This window comes from Garra rufa, chromosome 23, assembly GCF_049309525.1.
Source record: "Garra rufa chromosome 23, GarRuf1.0, whole genome shotgun sequence".
NCBI lineage: Eukaryota > Metazoa > Chordata > Actinopteri > Cypriniformes > Cyprinidae > Garra > Garra rufa.
Window position 1 is genome coordinate 32,647,446 of NC_133383.1, and position 21,995 is coordinate 32,669,440.

At 34.6% G+C, this 21,995-nt stretch overlaps 1 protein-coding gene across 1 annotated transcript in view; it reads left to right on the top strand.

Moving 5' to 3' along the window:
• The first annotated feature begins 458 nt into the window (after positions 1-458).
• Positions 459-21,995, top strand: part of wrn (WRN RecQ like helicase) — a 36,731-nt gene continuing 15,194 nt past the window's right edge. Inside the window, exons 1-30 of the mRNA XM_073830066.1 lie at positions 459-603; positions 776-846; positions 1,778-1,896; positions 3,379-3,524; positions 4,648-4,796; positions 6,025-6,174; positions 6,354-6,396; positions 6,564-6,672; positions 8,428-8,689; positions 8,769-8,843; positions 9,192-9,297; positions 9,808-9,883; positions 10,033-10,100; positions 10,287-10,395; positions 11,589-11,657; positions 14,024-14,106; positions 14,198-14,304; positions 14,416-14,603; positions 15,656-15,830; positions 16,074-16,255; positions 17,353-17,454; positions 17,620-17,712; positions 17,790-17,919; positions 18,184-18,354; positions 19,238-19,332; positions 20,204-20,267; positions 20,340-20,410; positions 20,571-20,652; positions 20,847-20,959; positions 21,303-21,417. Coding sequence (XP_073686167.1) covers positions 796-846; positions 1,778-1,896; positions 3,379-3,524; positions 4,648-4,796; positions 6,025-6,174; positions 6,354-6,396; positions 6,564-6,672; positions 8,428-8,689; positions 8,769-8,843; positions 9,192-9,297; positions 9,808-9,883; positions 10,033-10,100; positions 10,287-10,395; positions 11,589-11,657; positions 14,024-14,106; positions 14,198-14,304; positions 14,416-14,603; positions 15,656-15,830; positions 16,074-16,255; positions 17,353-17,454; positions 17,620-17,712; positions 17,790-17,919; positions 18,184-18,354; positions 19,238-19,332; positions 20,204-20,267; positions 20,340-20,410; positions 20,571-20,652; positions 20,847-20,959; positions 21,303-21,417 — 3,303 coding nt within the window. The 5' untranslated portion in view covers positions 459-603; positions 776-795. The remainder of the gene's footprint in view (positions 604-775; positions 847-1,777; positions 1,897-3,378; positions 3,525-4,647; positions 4,797-6,024; positions 6,175-6,353; positions 6,397-6,563; positions 6,673-8,427; positions 8,690-8,768; positions 8,844-9,191; positions 9,298-9,807; positions 9,884-10,032; positions 10,101-10,286; positions 10,396-11,588; positions 11,658-14,023; positions 14,107-14,197; positions 14,305-14,415; positions 14,604-15,655; positions 15,831-16,073; positions 16,256-17,352; positions 17,455-17,619; positions 17,713-17,789; positions 17,920-18,183; positions 18,355-19,237; positions 19,333-20,203; positions 20,268-20,339; positions 20,411-20,570; positions 20,653-20,846; positions 20,960-21,302; positions 21,418-21,995) is intronic.

Sequence of the window (21,995 nt, forward strand, 5' to 3'; positions counted from 1 at the left end):
TTTTTAGTGAGTGAGATGAATTAATGCATGTTCATTTATTCTAATCTTACAATTTCTCTCAACATGGGGACAGGAGAGCTTTTAATTAATAAATGTAGGGAAAAAGTAACTGGCGTTACTTATTTGAAAAAGTAACTGAGATATTGTCTTGCCAATTAAAAATTAATGCGTTACTTAGTTACTTTGAAAAAGTAATATTGCGTAACTTGCATTACTTGTAATGCTTTATCCCCAACACTGATTGTAACTAATACAACTATTGTATAATGCACAGTAATGGTTTTATGACGACTTTTCCACATAGATGATTTACTTTAGACAGTGCCATTCTTATTAAAATAAATACCGCGCTTATTATGATCCTAACACACTAGTGTTTTTTAATACAGCCAGTTTATTTCACTCCAGTCCTACAGGTGGCGCTGCTTGGTGTGTCACATATGAATACAGCGCGGGAGAGTTTGGCTGAAGTAACTGAAAATGGTTATTAGTATAAATTCATATTTAGCATGTATTGACAGTCTGTGAGTTATTAAAGCTTTGTAAAGGAATGTAAAGTCCTGAATGAAACCCACAGAGAGACAGCGGGACATTCATTTCAAGGTGAGCGGTAAACGTGTGCTTTGTGAGTCATTGTAAGTCAAAACTACGTTATTATTAATATTATTATCACACTAACGTTATATGTCACGCTCGGAAACGACCGTTATTGTTTTAAACTAACGTTAGTTTTGTCATGTAGTCGTACTAGCATTGTGTTGTTTTGTTGTTACAGACAGATGAAACGAAGCTATAATGGGTGACAGGACTCTACCTGAATGGATGAACAAACCCCAGGAAGAACATGTGAGAAAAGTCAACAGTATAAACACACACAACACACTTGAACAACTGAAAAACTGACCTGTTTGCTTGAAGCCTGTTCTTTTTCTTCTTTCATGCACATGTCATCTTCATTGGCATGTTATGTATAAGAGGAAATGGTTTCTTTGTACCTGTGCCTACACTAATGTGTATGTTTTCCATTGGTTGAGAGAGTAAAAGCCACTTATTTGCATTATTTACTGAGACACCTGCAGCACTATTCTCATATTCAAATCAAACCAAAGCACTGTTTGCAGGTCAACAGTCAAGAAATACTGGTTTAATGCTGGTCTTCTTATACAGGGTCATTTAATTTCACATCGCACATTGTGTACTCCATATTTATGAAGTTTCATGGAGTGTAAGTCAAATTCAAGAAGTAAAAAGCTTCTGTGATGTTTGGCACAACAAGTCTATAGCTTGGCCTGTTATGATGCTTTCATTGAATAGATAAAGTTTGTTTCCTAGCACTGAAGCATGCTGTACTGTGGATATGATATTTGCATGCCGCCTCTCCTGCAAAAATATGCAAATCTTCATTCTTGATATTTGTCATAACATTTTTTTTAAATTAATTTATTTAAAAAATCTTCTCATAATAAATGTTGTTTTGGAGAGAAACGCTGTATGGTTAACCGGTTTAAAGTTGAGAGGAAATAACTTATTTGTCTAAGCTGGAAAACAAACGTGGTACAATTATAGCTCAGTGCACCTGTATGAAAAGCACGTGGCAGCCCTCCATATTTTAACAATTTCATGTGTTTTTCTGATCCTGACTGTACTGTAGTAGGATCATGTGTCTTTAGTGACAGCGCTGTCATTACATTGACTGCTGTGAACATCAGTTCTTTGGTTGTTATGCACTTTGCATTGTCTTACAGTTTGTTTGAATTAGCTTATTGTGTTTCCACAGACACCAGGAACCTATAAAAAGAATGTTCTGGAAGATGATCTTCCTTATCTGGAATTTGGTGGAACAGTCACATACAGCCAGGAAAGACATGACTGCTCATTTTTATCTGAAGATTTAAGGTATTGTTTGGCTGAATCGCTTAAAAACATGCTTAGGTAATCCCCCCATCACTGGTACATTTTTTATAACAGTTGAAGGTACACCACAAAGGATTTTTAAATACATTTTTATAAAAAAAAAACAAAAAAAAAACTTTATTTAGCTACTAGTCAGATCTGCTCTGAGTATGCTGATTAGAGATAACCATGATTATCTAATTAAAAATTGGGAAGTAAAATTGTCAGATTAAATGTCAGTGCTTCTGCGTTCACTCACAAAAGCACGGAATTCCCCCTTCGCGTTCGCTCGCAAAATAATTTAAATGTAGTTTTTCCTTCCACCTCGTTTCTGTGCAAGCACAACGTTTTTTTTTCTCATTGTGTATAATCATCATGTCACTTTAGGTCCCAGAGTTTCACAGTGTCCACTTAAAGGAGTAGTTCACTTTCAGAATAAAAATCTACAGATAATGTACTCACACCCTCGTCATCCAAGATGTTCTTGTCTTTCTTTCTTCAGTCGTAAAGAAATTGTATTTTTTGAGGAAAACATTTCAGGATTTCTCTCCATATAATGGACTTCTATGGTGCCCCGAGTTTGAACTTCCAAAATGCAGCTTCAAAGTGCTCTGAATGATCGCAGCTGAGGAAAGAAGGGTCTTATCTAGCAAATGATCGGTTATTTTCTACAAAATTCTACAAAATACAATTTATATACTTTTTAACCTCAAATGCTAGTCTTGTCTGTGTACTCTGTGTGTACTCTGTGTATTCCAGTTCATGACCGTTGGAGTATATCGAAAAACTCCCATCTAATTCTCTCCTCCAACTTTAAAATTGCCCTACATCACTGTTTTACCTTTTTTTGTAAAGGGTGCTTGATCTTCTTTGCACGTTCATTTTGTAAACACTGGATCGGTACTTCTGAAGTTGGAGGAGAAAATGAGATGGTTTTTCAACATACCCTAACTCTCATGAACTGGAATACACAGAGTTCACACAGAGCTAGGCAAGATGAGCATTTGAGGTTAAAAAGTATATAAATTATCAATGTTTTTAGAAAATAATCGATCGTTTCGCTGGATAAGACCCTTCTTCCTCGGCTGGGATCATTTAGAGCCCTTTGAAGCTGCATTTTGGAAGTTCAAACTCAGGGGCACCATAGAAGTCCATTATATGGAGCGAAATCCTGAAATATTTTCCTCAAAATAACACGAGTGAAGAAAAAAAACCATAAACATCTTGGATGATAAGGGGGTGAGTACATTATCCGTAAACTACTCTACCCTAGATTCTCTTAACTGTAATGCAAGAAAGTCTCTAGAAAATCGTGGAAATTTCTACTGTGAATAATTTGGATTTGGTAATTATTAAACATAAAAATATATGGTCTAATGCTGAAGAGTCTGGGTTGGTCCTTCAGTCTGTGTAGGTTTGACCCAGGAAGTATACACAGTTACTGATGTCACAGTTTTATATTTGGCCTTTGTGTCTCTCAATCAGATCTGGTTTGGCATCAGGCTCAGCGGTGGGATTTGATCTGGAATGGCCACCCAGCTTCACCAAAGGGAAGACAAAGAAAGTGGCTGTAGTGCAGCTGTGTGCATCAGAGGAGAAATGCTATCTTTTTCACATCTCCTCCATGTCAGGTGGGTTTAGGCAGTAGCTGCCCGTCATTGCTTAGTCAGGGGTGCAAACTTGTCACCTTTTGGCGAAATTTGCCGTTTTCACCTTGAAATGGGTCATTCCCTTGAATTGTGTTGATCTGTAAAAAAAAAAAAAAAAATATTTGGGGGGGGATTCGCTGTCGTCGGTCGTATCTGAGAGTCATCTGTGTCACGTCACCTGTAGCATTTTTTCCTCTGTTGGCAAAGGAATGGACCCACCCTACTCTCTCTGGCTGCGTTTCCCGATAATGTTGTCTCTTTGTGCTCTACGAAAACTCTTAACGGTGTAACTTTGCTAGACTTGTTCCTAAAACTATACCTTAGGAGGTTGCTTAAGATATACCTTCTTATGTGCGACGTTACCAGGTGCTGTCTATGGCGGTGATGCTAAATCGGTTGATATTGATGGCTCAAAAATAGATTATTATCTCTATACATGGTCTGCTTCAGTGTGTTATATGTGAAAGTGGTGTTCTTTGTAAAATATGTGTTGATTTCAAATAAAAGCAAGGCACTCTGTCCTGTTAGAACGCAGCAAACTTGCGTGAAACTTTTACTTTCGCTTTGCACGTCAGGAAAGAAAACAAGGAAAGAAAAATATATACCCGGAGCTCCACATAAAATACAAGGAGAAAAAAACCTACATGAGACACTGCTTAAGAATTTGAACAGCTTTTAACAAAAGGAAAAAGGGGCCACTTGTATTAATTAATATATGTTAGCCTGGACCACAAAACCAGTCATAAGTAGCATAGGTATATTTGTAGCAATAGTCAAAAATACATTGTATGGGTAAAATGATTGATTTCTTTTATGCCAAAAATCATTAGGATATTAAGTAAAGATCATGTTCCATGAAGATATTTTGTAAATTTTCTACTGTAAATATATCTTTAATTGCTGAAAATGAACTTATTTTTTAATTACTAATGTACATTATTAAGAACTTCATTTGGTCAACTTTAAAGGCGATTTTCTTAATATTTTGATTTGGGGGTGGGTGGTGGGGTAGTTTAGTTTGTCACCTTTTTCACCACTAATGAGTTTGCACCCCTGCTAGTATTATCTGATTATCTGCTCATGTACTGTCTGTTTTTTGTTTAAGGGTTTCCTCCTGGCCTGAAGATGTTTTTGGAGGATGAAAATATCATGAAAGTTGGCGTGGGAATTGAGGGTGACAAGTGGAAGTTATTATCTGATTATGACATCAAATTGAAGAATATTGTTGAGCTCTCTGACCTGGCAAACAAGACGGTACGCTGTCTCAATATTTCTAGATGAATTTCAGCATATAGTTGTTTTGCTATGTGATCTGGTATGAAACCATTAATCTCTTTATTAATAGTGTTTGAGAAGTCAAGTATCATTATTACTGATGCTCATACTTGTTCAAACTCTTAAGGGATAGTTCATTCGAAATTGAAATTGAATCATCCTCAAGTTGTTCCAAGTTGTTCAGTATCAATTTCTTCTTCTAAACCTAAAAGATGATATTTTGAAGAATTTTGGTAACTAAACACTTAATGGTTCCCATTGACTTCCATAGTAGAAGAATAGAAAAAAGTAGAAGTAGAAAAAAAAAATCAATGGAAGTCAGAGGGGACATCAACTGTCTGGTTACCCACATTCTTTACAATATATTCTTTTGCGTTCAGCAGAAGAATTCATACTGGTTTAGAACTTGAGGATAATTTTGGGGTGAACTATCCCTTTAACACTGAGAATTAAACTACCAACCTGAACGATTCCTCACATTTTGCCTGGTTGGTGATGAGTAAGGTATAATGTACAGTAAATTACAGTCAACTAGTAACAAAATAAACCCTGACAAGGTTATTTTGCAATAACTGACTGACTAATTTATTACACAGCAACTTGCCAAATAAATTAAATACAAGTGTTGTTGACTAAAATTAAAATGTTCAGTATTTGAAATAAAGCTGAAAATACAAATGTTAGAAATGTTGCCTTGGAAATTAACTGATACAAGATAATACGTTAAGGACATAAAACTAAAAGTGACTAAAGTAACTGATACAAGGACCTGAGATCAAATGGCATATACTTATCTAGAAGCCTTGGTTAAAAAAATAGTCCATTATCATGTAAAAAATCCCCTTGGCAACAAAATGGCTAAAATGACTAATACTGTTTTAGTGTTCATGTTTATACTGATGTAATTTTCACTGCAGTTGATAACTGAGACACAAGATGGCGCCAAGCTGCTTGGTTAAAATGAGAGCAAGTTATAATATAATATTGCCATGAAAGACACTGAATATTGGGAATTATCTGCAATTGACTGAAGTTAACCACAGTACCCTGTCATTGTGACAGTTAAATGTGTTTTATTCAGTGAAGTACAACTGTAAATGGAAAAAAAAACATGTATTGCATAAAATGATTGATAAGGATAAAATTCATGAAAAAAATGATTTTGAGTGTGATAAATTGATGTTTCTGTGTTGGTTGTTTTATTCAGCTGAGATGTTGTGAGAAGTGGAGTTTGGATGGTCTAGTGAAACACTTATTGAAGAAGCAGCTCTTCAAAGATAAACTTGTGCGCTGTAGTAAATGGGACGACTTTGCTCTGTCAGAAGACCAGAAGAGATACGCAGCCACAGATGCTTACGTGAGTCAAAATAAACTGTTGCAGTTGAGCAACACTACATGGGTAAAACTGTGTTGTGACAAACTAAAAGCCATCTAACAGATGCCTATCAAATATACACTCATGTAAATTAGATATTTACATCTTGATGCTAATTAAAAAACAAAAACTAACTTAACTTGACTTTACTTTCCTAACAGGCTGGATTGCTTGTATATCAAAATCTACAGGCAGTTATATCTGGTGAGATCTGTTGTTTGCTTATTAATGTAGAGGCTGTGCTATTCTAATGTACTTGCATGCAATGATGATCAAATGTTTTGATACTGCTTCGTCTGAACTGCATATGTAATATTCGTATATCATTGTCTGCCTTTCTATACACTTGCTCTGTGTTCGTTTGCCTACAGGCCGCTCAGAAACCTCAGCACTTGGTTTGAAACAGAGAGTTTTTCAGATTGCTTGTGATCTTAAAGATCTGGCTGATAATCTTCCAGATGAACTCGACTGCATGAACAGGTCAGTGTTTTTCTCTGAGGTCCAGAGATAATGTTTGGCTTAGGTCCAATATTGTTGGCATTGTATTTTACTCTTAGCATTAGTTAAATATGAACTTGTTGTACCTACTTCCTTAACGTTACCTTACTGTGACTGAGTGAGTAAAATTTCTGGATATCAAATAAAAATTGCTTATGTGTAAATGTTGCTGGTCAATTGTCTGTATGTATATCTGTATGTCAGAAAATGTGCTAGTGAACGTGTTTTTTTTTTTTTTTTTTTTTTTGCTGTTCAAAGCTGTATAACAGTAGCCTCATTTTCTAGTCCAATTTGCATTTCAGGCTAATCAACACTACTTGTTGCAATTTAGAGTCTCTGCGCAATAGTGCATGATGGGTACAGACTCCAGTGTTTTTTTTTAACAAATCAGACTATGACTTCATCCAGTCAGAGGATATCAAACTTGTTAGAAGAACGCATTTTGTAGTATATAATGCTTGACAATTGTACAATGCAATTAACCCTTCTGCGACCTTATGGACATTTTTGTCCATTTCAGTTTTTTTTGTTATAAGTGTGCCTGTGTTAATGCCAACTGCATAAATTTTGGCTCAGGTGTTTATTTTTATTGAATATTTAATATTTCACCCTCATTTCCATCAAATTAAATTTACCCTCCGTACAAAAAATACTCAAACTCAGGACCTTAAGGACAAAAATGTCCACATTGAAACCCATTAAAACGGCATTTTTTTAACCCAGGGCCATTTAACTATAAAATTATGCAATATTTGGTATCGGCAAGGCTTCAAATTTGACATTTTTACCATTTTTTACTAGATTGTGCAATTTATTTTCAAATTTGGCATATACATTTAAAAAAAAAAAATCTAACACTACATAAAAAATATAAATGCCTCAAAATTAATGTTGTTGTTCTTCACTGACACACCCAAGAATCTAATAAGCAAAGAAAAAAAAAATGCTTAGCATTTAGTATATGGAAAAACTATTAAATAATACTATTTTTCATTTTTTCATAAAAAGCACCTGTGGCATTATGCAAACAAACCAGCATTTAAAGGGTTACAATTCTGCAAATTAATGAATGTTTGGTATCTATGGATAGAACAGATGCTGGTTAAAAAAATTACATCAGTGAAAGTGGAGAAAAATCTTAATAAACCATATTTTTATGACAGTTTTTGGACATGGAAATTTTTGTCCATTTCAGTTTTTTTTTTTTTTTGTTATAAGTGTGCCTGTGTTAATGTCAACTGCATACATTTTGGCTCAGGTGTTTATTTTTATTGAATATTTAATATTTCACCCTCATTTCCATCAAATCATATTTACCCTCCGTACAAAAAATACTCAAACTCAGTACCTTAAGGACAAAAATGACCACATTGAAACCCATTAAAATGGCAATTTTTTAACCCAGGGCCATTTAGCTATAAAATTATGCAATATTTGCTAATTGGCATTCATTCTATCAGCAAGGCTTCAAATTTTACATTTTTACCTTTTTTATTTTACTAGATTGTGCCATTTTTTCAAATTTGGCATATACATTAAAAAAAAAAATCTTACACTACATAAAAATATAAATGCAATATAAAAATATAAATATAAATGTAGAGGCAAAAGATTAATTTCAAATCACAAGGCATAATTCCACAGTCTATGGTGCATAATTCTCCCTTTGCATGGTTAGTACCCATATTATGTGAGTTATGATGTGATTTGTGTGAATATTTTTTTCCTTTTTTGCAGTGCTGAGAGACTAGTGGATGATCTGTCTCAGATAGTTGCATCTCTAAGAAGCGCTTTGTCGAATGACAGCAAACCACTTAATCCATCAGTTGAAGAAGCTAAGAGTAAGCCACAGAGCCATAGTCAGTGTGAGGAAGACGCTGACAGACACACAAAGAGAGAATGTGTGATGTCTCTGGATATCTCTGAGTATGAGCTGCAGATGCTGGAGGAGCAGGCCAGACAGGAGCAGCTGGAGGAAGAGTGTATCTTAGCTTTCCAGGTGACTGCTGTATTCAGCTCCTCTGTGCTTTATCAATGTTTATTTACTGATGTTTCATGAGTGTTGTTGTTTCCTTCAGACTCAGCAGGCATCAGCCCCCCAGAACTCCAATGACATGGAGAGTGATGAAGATTTTGATGATGAAATGATGAAGGTAAAACTATTTCATAAATGCAGCTAATGTTATGTTTTCAGGTGATTGTTCACAAAAAAAAAAAAAAAAAAAAAAATTGTCCCATTTAAGAACCCCAGAAATGAAAACTCTGTCTTTGTTAAGTTACCCTTTTGTCTTTGAGGCTGTTCTTTTCTGTTATTTAAAAAAAAGTTCCAAAAATACCATAATTATCCATTAAAGATAGTCCAAAAAACTCAACTAGAAAGACATGAGGATGAGGTAAATGATGGCACATATTTCTGAAAACTTACTCAAATAGTTTGATGCCTAATAGTTACTAAGAGCAAATCTTTACTCTTGTTGTGTTTCTCTTCTGTTGTTTGTCAGTGTGCTGCTGACATAGAAAGATTAAATGATGAACATGGTCATGAGAAACAGGCACTTGCTGAAGATGATGATGAAGATGTTGAGGAAGACGGGGAAGAGGGATTTGGTAAATTTACTGTCCATGATAAACATGAATGTGTATACATACACACATACCTTATATACATATAACATTCAAGCATAGTAATTCAAGTAACCTAAATTATACAATATAATTTGTCATTTACATTTAGATACAAGCTTGATTTCGTTTAAATCTGTTTTAATGCTTGTATAAAATTACAATAATCCTAAATAATGTTAAGATTGTGTGTGTGTGTGTGTGTGTGTGTGTGTGTGTGTGTGTGTGTGTGTGTGTGTGTGTGTGTGTGTGTGTGTGTGTGCTCCTTAACATTATTTAGGAATATTGTAAGGAAAGTTTTGCCACTTTCAATTTTATACAAGCATTAAAACAGATGTAAAAGAAATCAACCTTGTATTTATTAAAATGTAAATGAGAAATTATATCGTATAATTTTCTCTTACTTGAGTTACTATGGATATTATCAGTATGTAAGCTAAGATTTGTTTAATATTTATTAGCAGCAGTTAATAATACTTGTTTGTTTCTATTAAGATTCAAGCATCCCACAACCTGTTCCTGGACAAATTAAATGCCTAAAAACGTTCTTTGGTCATCACAGCTTTAAACCGTAAGTTTTGAAACCCAAGTTGTCTTGGTGTGTCTTTTATACTATTGCTTAAGAAGTGTATATGTAGTTGTTAATGCCATTGGCACACTGTTGGTTTTAAATGTGATCTGTCATACGATGCTTGTTTTTTTTTTTTTTTTTTTTTTTAGGGTTCAGTGGAAAGTGATTCACTCTGTTCTCACAGAGAGGAGGGATAATCTTGTTGTCATGGCAACTGGTATAACTTTTCCTTAATCTTTAAAGTTATGAGATATTTACTAAATGATCTTGTAGTTGTAATAGTTCATTTGCCCAGCTCTAAATGTAATTATAAGGCATGAAGACATTTAAAAAGTGCTAAACAAGTAATTTTGACTTGACTTTGGGTTCAGATATATGCACAAATGAATCACTGTGTTGGCAGGATATGGGAAGAGTTTGTGTTTCCAGTTTCCTCCAGTGTATTGCAAGAACGTCAGTGTGGTCATTTCCCCTCTAATCGCCCTCATGGAAGACCAGGTGCTTCATCTACAGTACGTCACACTTCTGTCTGACATAATATTTTCAGAGAAATTTTAACTTTTGAAATGTACACTGCTGCTTAAAAGTTTGGGATCAGTAGGATTTTTCTAGAAGTCTTCTATGCTCATCAAAGTTCCATTTATTTGATCAAAAATACAGAATAAAAAGTAATATTATGAAATATTATTGCAATTTAAAATAGCAGTTTTTTTTATTTTGATATACTGTAAAATATAATTTATTTCTGTGATGCAAAGCTGAATTGTCATCAGCTGTTACTCCAGTCTTCAGCATCATATTATCCTTCAGAAATCATTCTAATATACTTATACTGATTTATTCCTTTCATTATCAATGTTGGAAACAGTTGTGATGCTTAATATTCTTTTGGAAACTGATACTTTTTTCAGGATTGTTTGATGAATAAAAAGTGAAAAAGAACAGCATTTTTTCAAAATAGAAATATTATATAAGTCTATACTCTCAATTTGTGTCAATTTAACACATCCTTGCTGAATAAAAGTATTAATTTCTTTCAAAGAGAGAAAGAAAGAAAAAATGATTGAACCCAAAATTTGAACAATTGTTACAGACGTTTTGTATTTTAAATGAATGCTGTTCTTTTAAAAATTTTGTTTATCAAAGAATCCTGAAAAAAAAAAGTATCACAAGGTTCCAAAAAACACTGATAATAAATCAGCATATTATAATGATTTCTGAAGGATCATGTGACACTGAATACTGGAGTAGCGATGCTGAAAATTCAGCTTTACATCACAGGAATAAATTATATTTTAAAGTGCATTAAAATAGAAACTACTATTTTAAATTGTATTAACATTTCTCAATATTTCACTGTATTTTTAACCAAATAAACGCAACCTTGATGAGCAGAAAATTCTCCTTTTAAAAAGCATAAAGTCTTACTGATCCCAAACGTTTGAGCGGCAGTGTAAGTTGTGACTGACTTTAGAACCATTTTGTGACGCAAGTTTTTGAATGTGGATTTACGGCTGTAGTTAAAAATTCTAATGTAACTGAGATTTTGGTGTGTAGTGGTCAGCTTGAACACTGAGTGGTGCACATAATAGATATTATAGAAGAAATCACATGGTAGCTCTAAAAAGAACATTGTGTGTTTGCTGGTGAGATTATTTGAATAAGACCTCAAATGATTTCTTTTTCATTTATCTTTGTGTTGCAGAATGTCAAACATTCCTGCTTGTTTTCTTGGATCTGCTCAGACCAAAAACCTAGATGTGGAAGTGAAGAGGTGAGAGCCTAGTTGGCATAAAATGCTTTTGGGAGCTTGACATGTCCTGTGATCTTACATGCTACACTCCTAATAAAAATAAGTAAAATGTTGAAAAAATAGAATATTAAGCAGGTAATGTACAGGACCAAGGATACAGTGGCAAGATAAAGCATGTTTCTCGAAATCGGGTTTGTTCTGACAAATTTAATATGAGCTTGTATTCACTTATAAACACTGATCACCACACATACATAGAGAACATCGGTAACACTTTATTTTACGGTTTCTTAACTAGTTGTTTATTAGGATGCATATTACTAGAATATTAGCCATTTATTAGTACTAATTAAGCACATGTTAATGCCTTATTCTACATCCCTAATCCTACCCAATACCTAAAGTTAACAACTACACTACTAACAATTAATAAGCAGCAAATTAAGAATTTATTGATTTATACAGCTCAGCTGTGCTTGCTTGATGTGTGAGAACCACTGAGGTCTGTTTTCATGCATCAAGCAAGCTTCTGTACTCTTTGTATTTGCATTAATCAGTGTTACAGTAAATCTGTTCTTCATACAAAGCGATTGTGCCTCTTCTGAAGACTTGGGTTTATTTTTTCATATGGATTACATTTATGATATATTTAAGAGTTTTTTTTTTATTGTCATATTGTGACTTTCAGGAGAGGGACAGAAATCTCAGACTTTATTAAAAAATATCTTCATATCTTGTGTTTCAAAGATGAACAAAAGTCTTATAGGTTTGGACTAGGGTTGGATATCATTTGAATTTTATCGATTCCGATTCTTTTCGATTCCCAGTTTCGATTCCAGTTTAGTAAAAATCAACAACAACAACAAAAGTCAAACATTAATATATCAAACATGTTTATTTTCAGTGCCATAAGTTTTAGCTCAAATAACAAACAAAAATTCTTTTCTTTTATTTCGACGTGGTGAACCAACTGCAGATGCTTAGACATGTTGCTCATGACACCTTGCTTGCAACATATTAGTTTATTACAGGGGTTCTCAACATTTTTTACACCGGGGCCCCCCTCCTTCTCGAGTGAATTTTGCAAGGCCCCCTATGCCTGACATTTCCTCTAAAGGTGTTTATTTTTGAACCTTTTTTAGTAACCAAAACATTTGTTTTTTGCCTTTTTATTTTTCTACTGCATTTCTACAAAAACAATCAAAATTAAACAAATTTTGAACAAACTTTAAATTAAAGCTATACTTTTGAATTTAAAAGAAACCCCTCTGCTCAGTTCTAACTTTTTAACATGTGTATATACACATATACAGATTTAAAGCTCCTGAATTCTTTAATTCAGACATTCTTCACAACTTCAGAGTACTTTTTCTTAAGCAAGGGAACCTGCCAAACATTCAACAGGGAGATGCCAAAAGACAGGACATTCGTTTTGACAACTATGCAAATATTTTGAAATTTTACGCAAAAATACTATGGATCAGAGTGCCAAAATTATGAATAGTTTGTGAATCAACAGCGGACTTATGCGTGCCTAATGTATGAGTCCGATTTACAAGAATGAATACATTAGGCACGCGTGAGTTTGTTACAATTACTCTGGTTGTCTTTACCTTTACATTAGCACAAGGGTTTGTTTCATGCAGCCAAGTGATGAAGTAGATACCTGTCTTCCCGCGGGGTGTTATGGTACTTTTATGCGGGCTTTTGCAGGCGGGAGTGGGATAAAATAACATATATTTCTGCTGGAGCGGGCGGGCGCGGAACTAAAAAATTTGTCCCTTACAGGTCTCTAAGATGAAGTTTGTGTGCAGCGGTAGCTTTGTCTTCGGTTTTTACAAAGTGTAGCCACACTTTTGAGTGCTTCCCGCGATCCATCTTGTAGACTGATGTTTACATTACCACATAAGGTCCTGGCAGATTGCCAGATGAAAAAATGCACCCAGGAATCGATACAAGGAATCAAAATTTTAATTTTTTAACAAGTATCCGATTCTTTATCTTCAGTATCCGATTCCAGAATCGGAATTGATTCCCAACCCTAGTTTGGACCAACAAAAATGTGTGTAAATGCTAACTACATTTTCTTTTAATCCAGTAGAGTGCTGTGGAATGATCTCAAAAAAGCCATTTACACAATTTTAAAAAGCCATGACTAATTTTGTGACCAATTACTGCAGAAAACCAACTCATTTAAAAGGGTTCACATAGATGTTTATGCCACTGTTCCTTATACATCTATATTAATTGTGACCTAAAAGCTGGCTCTTATTCAAAAATTCAATGGACATGTCAGATTTGAACTATCCAAGATTAGTTTCACTTCAGAAGATTCGTTGACGTGTATTTAGCCACTGACATTCCTTTCCCTGTTCTCTTGTCTTTAGTGGTCATTTCAGAGTGGTGTACATGACACCTGAATTCTGCTCTGGGAACATTCCTCTGCTAGTGCAGCTCGACAGGACTATTGGTAAATCAAACAGGAAGAAATAAAATCCCAGTTGAAATTATTTAGTGCTTCCTTATAAATGAGGAACTTCTTTACTGTGTGTGTTTTGTAGGTTTGTCACTGGTTGCGGTAGACGAGGCTCATTGCATCTCTCAGTGGGGTCATGATTTCAGAAGTGCGTATCGTGACCTGGGAAAACTCAAGAAAAATCTCCCTGGTGTAAGCCATACAGTGTTTTGAAATCTACTTTGTGTCATTGTGAAGTTGTAGAGGTGAAATCACTGAATTATAAATTTTGATCATATTTCTTGCATTTGGTTCTTTTATCAGGTTCCTTTTTTGGCACTTACGGCTACTGCGAGTCCGTCCATCCGTGAGGACATCATTAAGAGCCTTCATCTGATCAATCCTCTGATCACCTGCACCTCGTTCGACCGACCAAACCTCTACTTGGATGTCAATCGCAAATCTGGTGACATTATCCAAGACCTCAAACAATTTCTCATCAAAAAAAAAGGGTAGGCCATGCTGATTCTTGTCAGAAAGTTATTTGTAACTTGTCAGAAATATTCTTTGCACATTCTTTGTGACTGGGCTGAGGAGTGTTTTAAGATTGCTTAATGCAGTGGTTTTAAAAGTTCCATTTAACTTGAAGAAATTATGACAGATAAATAGTAATATTGTACATTACCAATATTGTATATTAGTATACACAATTCTTAAGGTAATAATATAAAATAATATATAATAATAATAATAAGAAGAAGAATTGAATATTTTAATATTGTTTTGATAAATTTGTTTTGAATCTTAAATCATAGAATACAGAAAACATGGAAACCAGTATGTTTTTATTACCTTAGAATGAGCGATTTCTATCTATTTACACAGTGGGTCCCCTTTTTGTTCTCAAGGTCTAACAAACACGTGGAAAGCATTTATTTCTTCATTAATAGTAGAATAATATTGTGATAAATGTCAATATTGTAAGAATGGGAGAAAAAGTATTGTTAAAATATTTTTAGCCATATTAGTCAGCCCTGATTTTAAGTAAGACAATATCTTAAACCATTACAAAAGCTGATGTTTGTTTACTCAGCATCTGCATTACATTTTATTAAAAAAAAATAATGTGTGAGAGAATTTTAAAAGTGTGATTTCTGGACTAAAATTTAATAATGAATCTGCTATGTCAAACTCTTAAATATTTTATTGAGTAGAAATTTCTGTTTGTGAATAAAAATATATTTTTAAAATACCAGTGATCACAAACAACTAGAATATAAATCTACTAGTGAACAAAGGTGAACATTCAGCTATTAAAATAGAGTCTAGAGTTATTTAATTCAGTTATTTATGATTATTTGTTATATTTATTTTAATGTATTGCCAAAGTGCTTTGCCTGCTCAAATATCTGTTTTTGACCAGCAATTTACACAAAACAAAAATTTAATCCAAAACTTAGAATTTGTCTTATCTTAGTTTAATGCTAATCATCTAAATCCACTTACAGCCCCTTTACACTCATTACAGTATTTTTTTTGTAAGCATACAACTTTTGTTTTGTAGGGGTGGCTTTGAGCTTGAAGGCTCAGCCATTGTGTACTGTCCGTCGAAGAAAGAGGCGGAGCGTGTGGCAGCGGGGCTGCGTAAGCTGGACGTTCTGTGTGGAGTTTATCACGCGGGTCTAGGCATCAAACAGAGGAGAGAAACCCAGCATCAGTTCATGAGGGATGAGATTCAGGTATATGCCATTAAAAGTTAAGTTAGAATTTTGTCTCACAACATAAACAGCATCTGTTTTTGTAGTGTCTATATCTATGTTTGTGATGAAGATTAGCTGATTTTACAGTTTCCTTTGAATTTTTTTTTTCTCCCAAGTGTAAGTCGCTTTGAATAAAAGCGTCTGCTAAGTGAATGAATGTAAATGTTTTGGTTGGGATTTATGGTGCTTAACTGTGTTGGTTCTTCATGGTTTTGTCTGCAGTGTGTGGTGGCCACTGTGGCGTTTGGGATGGGCATTAATAAATCTGATATCAGGAAAGTCATCCATTACGGCGCTCCCAAAGAGATGGAGTCATATTATCAGGAGATCGGGAGGGCTGGGAGAGACGGGCTGCCCAGTGCCTGTCACGTCTTATGGATGCCCAGAGATATGGCCCTGAATAGGTGACAACTCATCCTTATTTTGTTAACTAGTTAACAAGACTTTTTCTGTTGGACATACTTAAAATGTAGGGATGCACCGAATGTTTGGCAACTGAAATAATAAGCAAAAGCTGAATAAATAAGCTGAATAAATTATACCGAACAATGACGTGATCAAATAGAGGCGTGCACTAATGCAGCAAACATGTGGGCAGCATTTAAAACTGACCGAGAAAGACACAAAAATCATTACAAGCACCGACAGCGAGAGACTGTTTAGTGTCGCATCGCATGTCTTCCAGGAGAAGAGAAAGGGCTGGTTGTTGCTGGTTACTGTATGATGACTGAAATCACCAAATGGTCTTAAACCATTAGTAAATAAACTACAGATCGTTATGTTGTCTAATACATGCACCAGTTGTATTTATTCTGACAGCGCTGCACCAACTCCTGAGCCAGGGTTCAAAGTCCAAAGCGCAGGAAAAAACTGCGTGATGAGAATCATTTATAAATCTGCTGCTGTGAACAGAAAGTAGTGCTGAGGTCTTCTTGCAGGTTTCTGCCAAAATAAAAGTCAACATTCATAAATGTTAGTATTGTAATTTTACTGTTGTTCTGTAAAATAAAATAAAAAAGATAAAAATAATGATAACAATCATTATAACAGCTCGATTAATACATTTATTCTAACATTCTCCTTTGCTCAGCAAGGTTGCATTTATTTGTACATTAAAAACACATGCCTGATTCAAGAAGGGGGTCTTAAAAATAATAAGTTAGTAAAATATTATTCTTTAGCCGTTTTTAAGTTCAATTGTGCTTTGTTGGTAGGCTATAATGTCTACTAGAATGTTAAAAATGTTCAGTGTTAAATATTTTTTAATTGTTGTTTTGTAATTTTTTTTTTTTGTTGTTTTTTTGAAAAGCAAGACAAAACTGTAAAAAGCACATTTTGGCTATTTAATTCATGCAATGGTGAAAAAAAATTGGCAAAATACATGGGGCAGTGTTCGATAATCAGCCTTCAGCCTTCAGCCCAGTGTGTAATTTTGTTTGCTTTCGGCCAAAAATTTTCATTTCAGTGCTTCCCTTTTAAAATGCTTTGTGTTTTGTTGAAGATTCATTCTCAACCAATCCAAAAGCGAGTGCTTTAGAAGTCACAAAATGGACATGATGGCAAAAATGGAAAAATATCTGAATTCAACCAAGTGCAGGCGAAAGTAAGTGTATTTAATTTTGGGTGAATATCTCCCAAAATTAGAAATAATTACATTGGAGTTTAAAAAAAAATATATATTACTACTTTTAGAATCACTTGCATTTGCACCAATTCTATTGAGACATTGTCTTTTTATTTTTTTTGTGCATGATGAATTGTATCCTAGGTTGATTTTGTGTCATTTTGAAGACAAGCGTCTGAGGAAAGTGACTTCTGGAATTATGGGTAGCAGTAAATGTTGTGATAACTGCAAGTCAGGGTGAGTAAATCTGCTTTCTGTGTGTTTTCAGACTGTTCTGAGTTCATAAAGGATGACTTATTTTGTTGTTGTTTCAGTGAAAACAGAGGGGATCCAGAGGTGGTCCTACAGGACTTTGGTTCGTCTGCGTATCAGCTGATGAAGGCTGTCAGCACTATGGATGAGAAGTTTGGCATCACAGCGCCCATCCTCTTGCTGCGGGGCTCAGTACGTCAAACAGAAAACTGTTTAACACCCAGTAATATATAAAACTAAACCTTCTGCTTTGATTTTGAGCTTAATCACAATCATTTATTAATTCAGAAAGTCTGTGCTTAAAATAAGTCCATTAAAGGAGACAAAAGTTGTGAGAAAAAGACATATTATTGTATAGATGTTTATTGACGTTGAAAGATATATTGTATAAATGAAGCCTTTGTCTTTTACATGGGAGTTAGAACTTTGCAAGTGCATTTCTAATCCTCCTTTTAGAGCTCTCAGCGGGTTCCAGATCGATTTCGGAAGCACTCTCTCTTTGGTATCGGAAAGGAAATCTCAGAAACTTGGTGGAAAGCCCTCAGCCGAGAACTTATTGCTGAAAAATATCTGATGGAAGCCACCGGCCACAACAAATTCACCACCCTCTGTAAACTCACACCCAAGGTACTGCCTAAAGATTAGTCATATACTATTAAATAGAAATTGTATCAAGGAGTGTCTGTAAAGGGGAAAATGCACATTCCCCTGAATCTCTTCCCAAATACATTTCGATTAAAAGTGTTCTGATTGTCTTATCTTTACATAAACTTTGGTAAACATTGATAACAATGAAGCATTTAAATTTTCATTTAAAGGATCCACTTCCAGAATAAAAATTTACTGATAATTTACTCACCCCCATGTCATCCAAGATATTCATGTCTTTCTTTCTTCAGTCACAAAGAAGTTTAGTTTTTTTTTTTTTGAGAAAAAACATTCCATGGTTTTTCTCCATATAGTGGACTTCAGTGGTGCTCAACGGATTGAAGGTTAAAAATGCAGCTTCACAATCCCAGCCGAGGAATAAGGGTCTTATCTAGCGAAACGTTCAGGCATTTTCATTTTACTACTGTAAAAAGTGCTAGAGGGAGCGCAGCAGCAAGAACAACAGCATTTGATTTATTGTTTGGATGTATTTTTATTTTTAAAACTGCCTCTGATATTGATATTTATGTTGTAGTATAACAAGGGGAATGTGAAGGATACAAGCACAGAGAGTGCGTAGTAGCCTAAAGTATATGGTAGAATTATTATTTTCATTAGGATCCAAGCACAAAAGGTGCAGAGTCACATCTAATATTAAATTATTTTAATTTCCACCGGATACTACAAAATCTGTACATTTTAATTTGTTGTAGGATTCAGTTGGAAACATGTATATTAAAAGTCACTTATGAAATACAGACTTGATACATAAAATATGGTAAATATGTTAAATGATGTCTTCAATGCACAAAATTGTGAAAAACCATTATATATTAATCAACATTGAAAATGTTTTACTCAGGGCAGATCATGGCTAAGTAAAGCTGATGACGAGAGGCACAGACGACTCCTGCTGCAGCCCAACAGAGATCTGTTCAGCAGAGTGTGTGTACCGCGGTAAGACCCTCACATCTTACCATCAGTCCTCCAGCGCTCACACTCACTGCACTTTGTAGTTGAGGCCATATTGAGTCCCTGTGGCAAACCTGAGCCACCAGTCAAGTTTAATGCATGAGCCAAATTAATGTAAAAACTATTTTGACTAGAATTTTGTGATATATCTGGAATAGAGAGCAGACTGCATTAGTCCCTGTCAAAAATTATTTTAACCCTATTTCCTTTGCCATAAATCTCTTCTATGCTCAAATATGTTAATCAGTGCTATGGTAAGCCATAAGTTGGAGAGAAAAAAAAAACCTTTGCATGTATTTGATCGTTCAGGTATGCATCTTAAACTAAACGTTAACTTTACTTGTCCGTGTTCTGTTCCGTCTCTGAGTGCATACACAGAACAGCGCAAAATCTCTTTCATGCTTTTAAAACACCACATCAAATAAACATTAATAATTCAAGCACGTCCCATTTTATGCAAGTCACGTTACATGATTTTACTGAATTGCATGTGAAATTGGGCTTTTATGGAGGAGCGAAAGCGCACTACTAGAAAGGGGGCGGAATCGGGAGCAATATTCGTTTTATCTCTATTATTGCATTTTCATGATTACTTAAAGCTGAAATTCAAAATCGAAACTGAATTTCGATTAATTGCACAGCCCTAAATCTAATAAACATACCAGTTTTTTTTAAATCTTCTGTGATTTTTGCATTTTGTATGCTTTTTTTCCTAATATACTTAATGTAACATTATATTAATGTAACAAATATTCTTTTGTGACATTGCAGAATAGTAGGCATTGGACATTTTTCTTCCATGCAAAACACTGATCTCTGGATGTATTTTTATTGTATTCCTGATATGTCCTTGCAGGAGAAAAGCAGATCCAGCACATATCGAGTCTACTACTTCTAACTTGAAGTCAGATTACACTCGGGTCAGTAACATCCATTAATAAATTCTGAAATATTTATTATCCCCTTAATGAATAGTTTTACTTTTTCTGCAGGCCTCTTTAGTTTCATTTCAGAGACCGAAGGTCAGTTCTGGAGTTGTGGAGAAAGCAGGTTTACCAACTCGGTATGATTCATACATAAATAATAATAAATTTTTGCCATTTTGACTTTGACTGGTCTTTTTTTGCTTTTGTTTTGTGTATGTCGTTCAGAGATTTCTAGCACTTAATATATCACATTTCACATCTGTTGTGTGAAAAATGGCATTTAATATTTGTATACAGACCAGCTGTTAAGCCAACCCAGATTCGCACTGATGTCAAAGCCCAGACTCCAGCAGTCTCAGCTAGAGAAGTCCAGCTACAGGTACTGAATATTAAACACTCCTTCTACAGATTGAAGATGAGCAGTGATGTCATGTGGTGTGCTTATCTTCAGCACTTGTCATGTTTCTTATTTCTTAATAGTAATTAGGTAATTTCTGAACGGTCTACGTTTTTGCAAACAACAGTCCGTGTCTGTAATACTCACTGTTTGTCTCATTTCATTGGTTTTTACAGTCTGAACTGTATGGTAAGCTGGTGTCTGAGCGTCAGAAGTTAGCTGGTCTCAGAGACATCCCACCAGCTCTACTGGCCACCAATAAAATACTCCTGGACATGGCAAAATTAAGGTAATGTTTGCCTAAGTGAAAGGGTTTGTTGCCTCTGTATAGTGTAGAATAGTCCTCCAAAAAACATTTCCTTTCACTCTAAAACTAAGGTCACATTTACCATGGCAAAATCTAGTCATTCCTGTAGGAATATGTGTGATTCAAAATTTGAATAGAAAGCTGCTTTGTACATCGCTACACTATTGATAATACACTATGGACCATTTTGGCCACAAAAGTTTACTGAAATTGAAATGTGACTGCATCGTAATTGTTTAAAAAGCCAAATTTGTACTGACTCTTAATGTTTATAGTCTTTAGGCAGGCATGTTATTTTAATGTTTCATGTGGATTTCTGTTGCAGGCCGTGCACAACATCCAGCTTGAAACAGGTGGATGGTGTTTCAGAAGCAAAAGCTGCAATGTTACAACCTCTGGTTGATGTTATTGCCACATTCTGTCAGACAAATGGCTTACAGGTACTGTTTTTTTTTTATTCTTATGTTACCTATGGCTGTATTATTTGATGCATTTTATGCAATTTATTATTTAATGCGATTTAATGCATCCTTACTGAATAGAAGTATCAATTGGGTCACCTTTAGATTGTGGACCAATTCTTACTATTAACTATTAGCTGTAACTTTTGCTTCAATAAACTCTCAATTCGCTGATTATTAATAGTTAGTGAGGGTAGAGTTTAGTAGAGTTACTAAATTTAGGAATGGGGTGGATTAAGGGTCCTAAAAATGGTCATGCAGAATGAGGCATTAATATGTCTTAAAAGTACTACTGAACAGCCAGTGTATTAGTAATATGCATGCAAATAAGCAACTATTTAATTGTGAGAATTAGTCCTTAAAATAAAAGTCTCTTAAGTAGGTTTTGAATGGTGTGTATATTGTAAAAATAATGACTGTTTACAAACAAGTTTTCTTTACTTGTCTGCCAGGACTAGGCCTCAGGTAAATTAAGATATTTAAGCAGCTTTTGTTACAGAAAATGTTACAGGTGTGCATCTTAAGACAGAACAATGGCACATGACACGGACACAGAT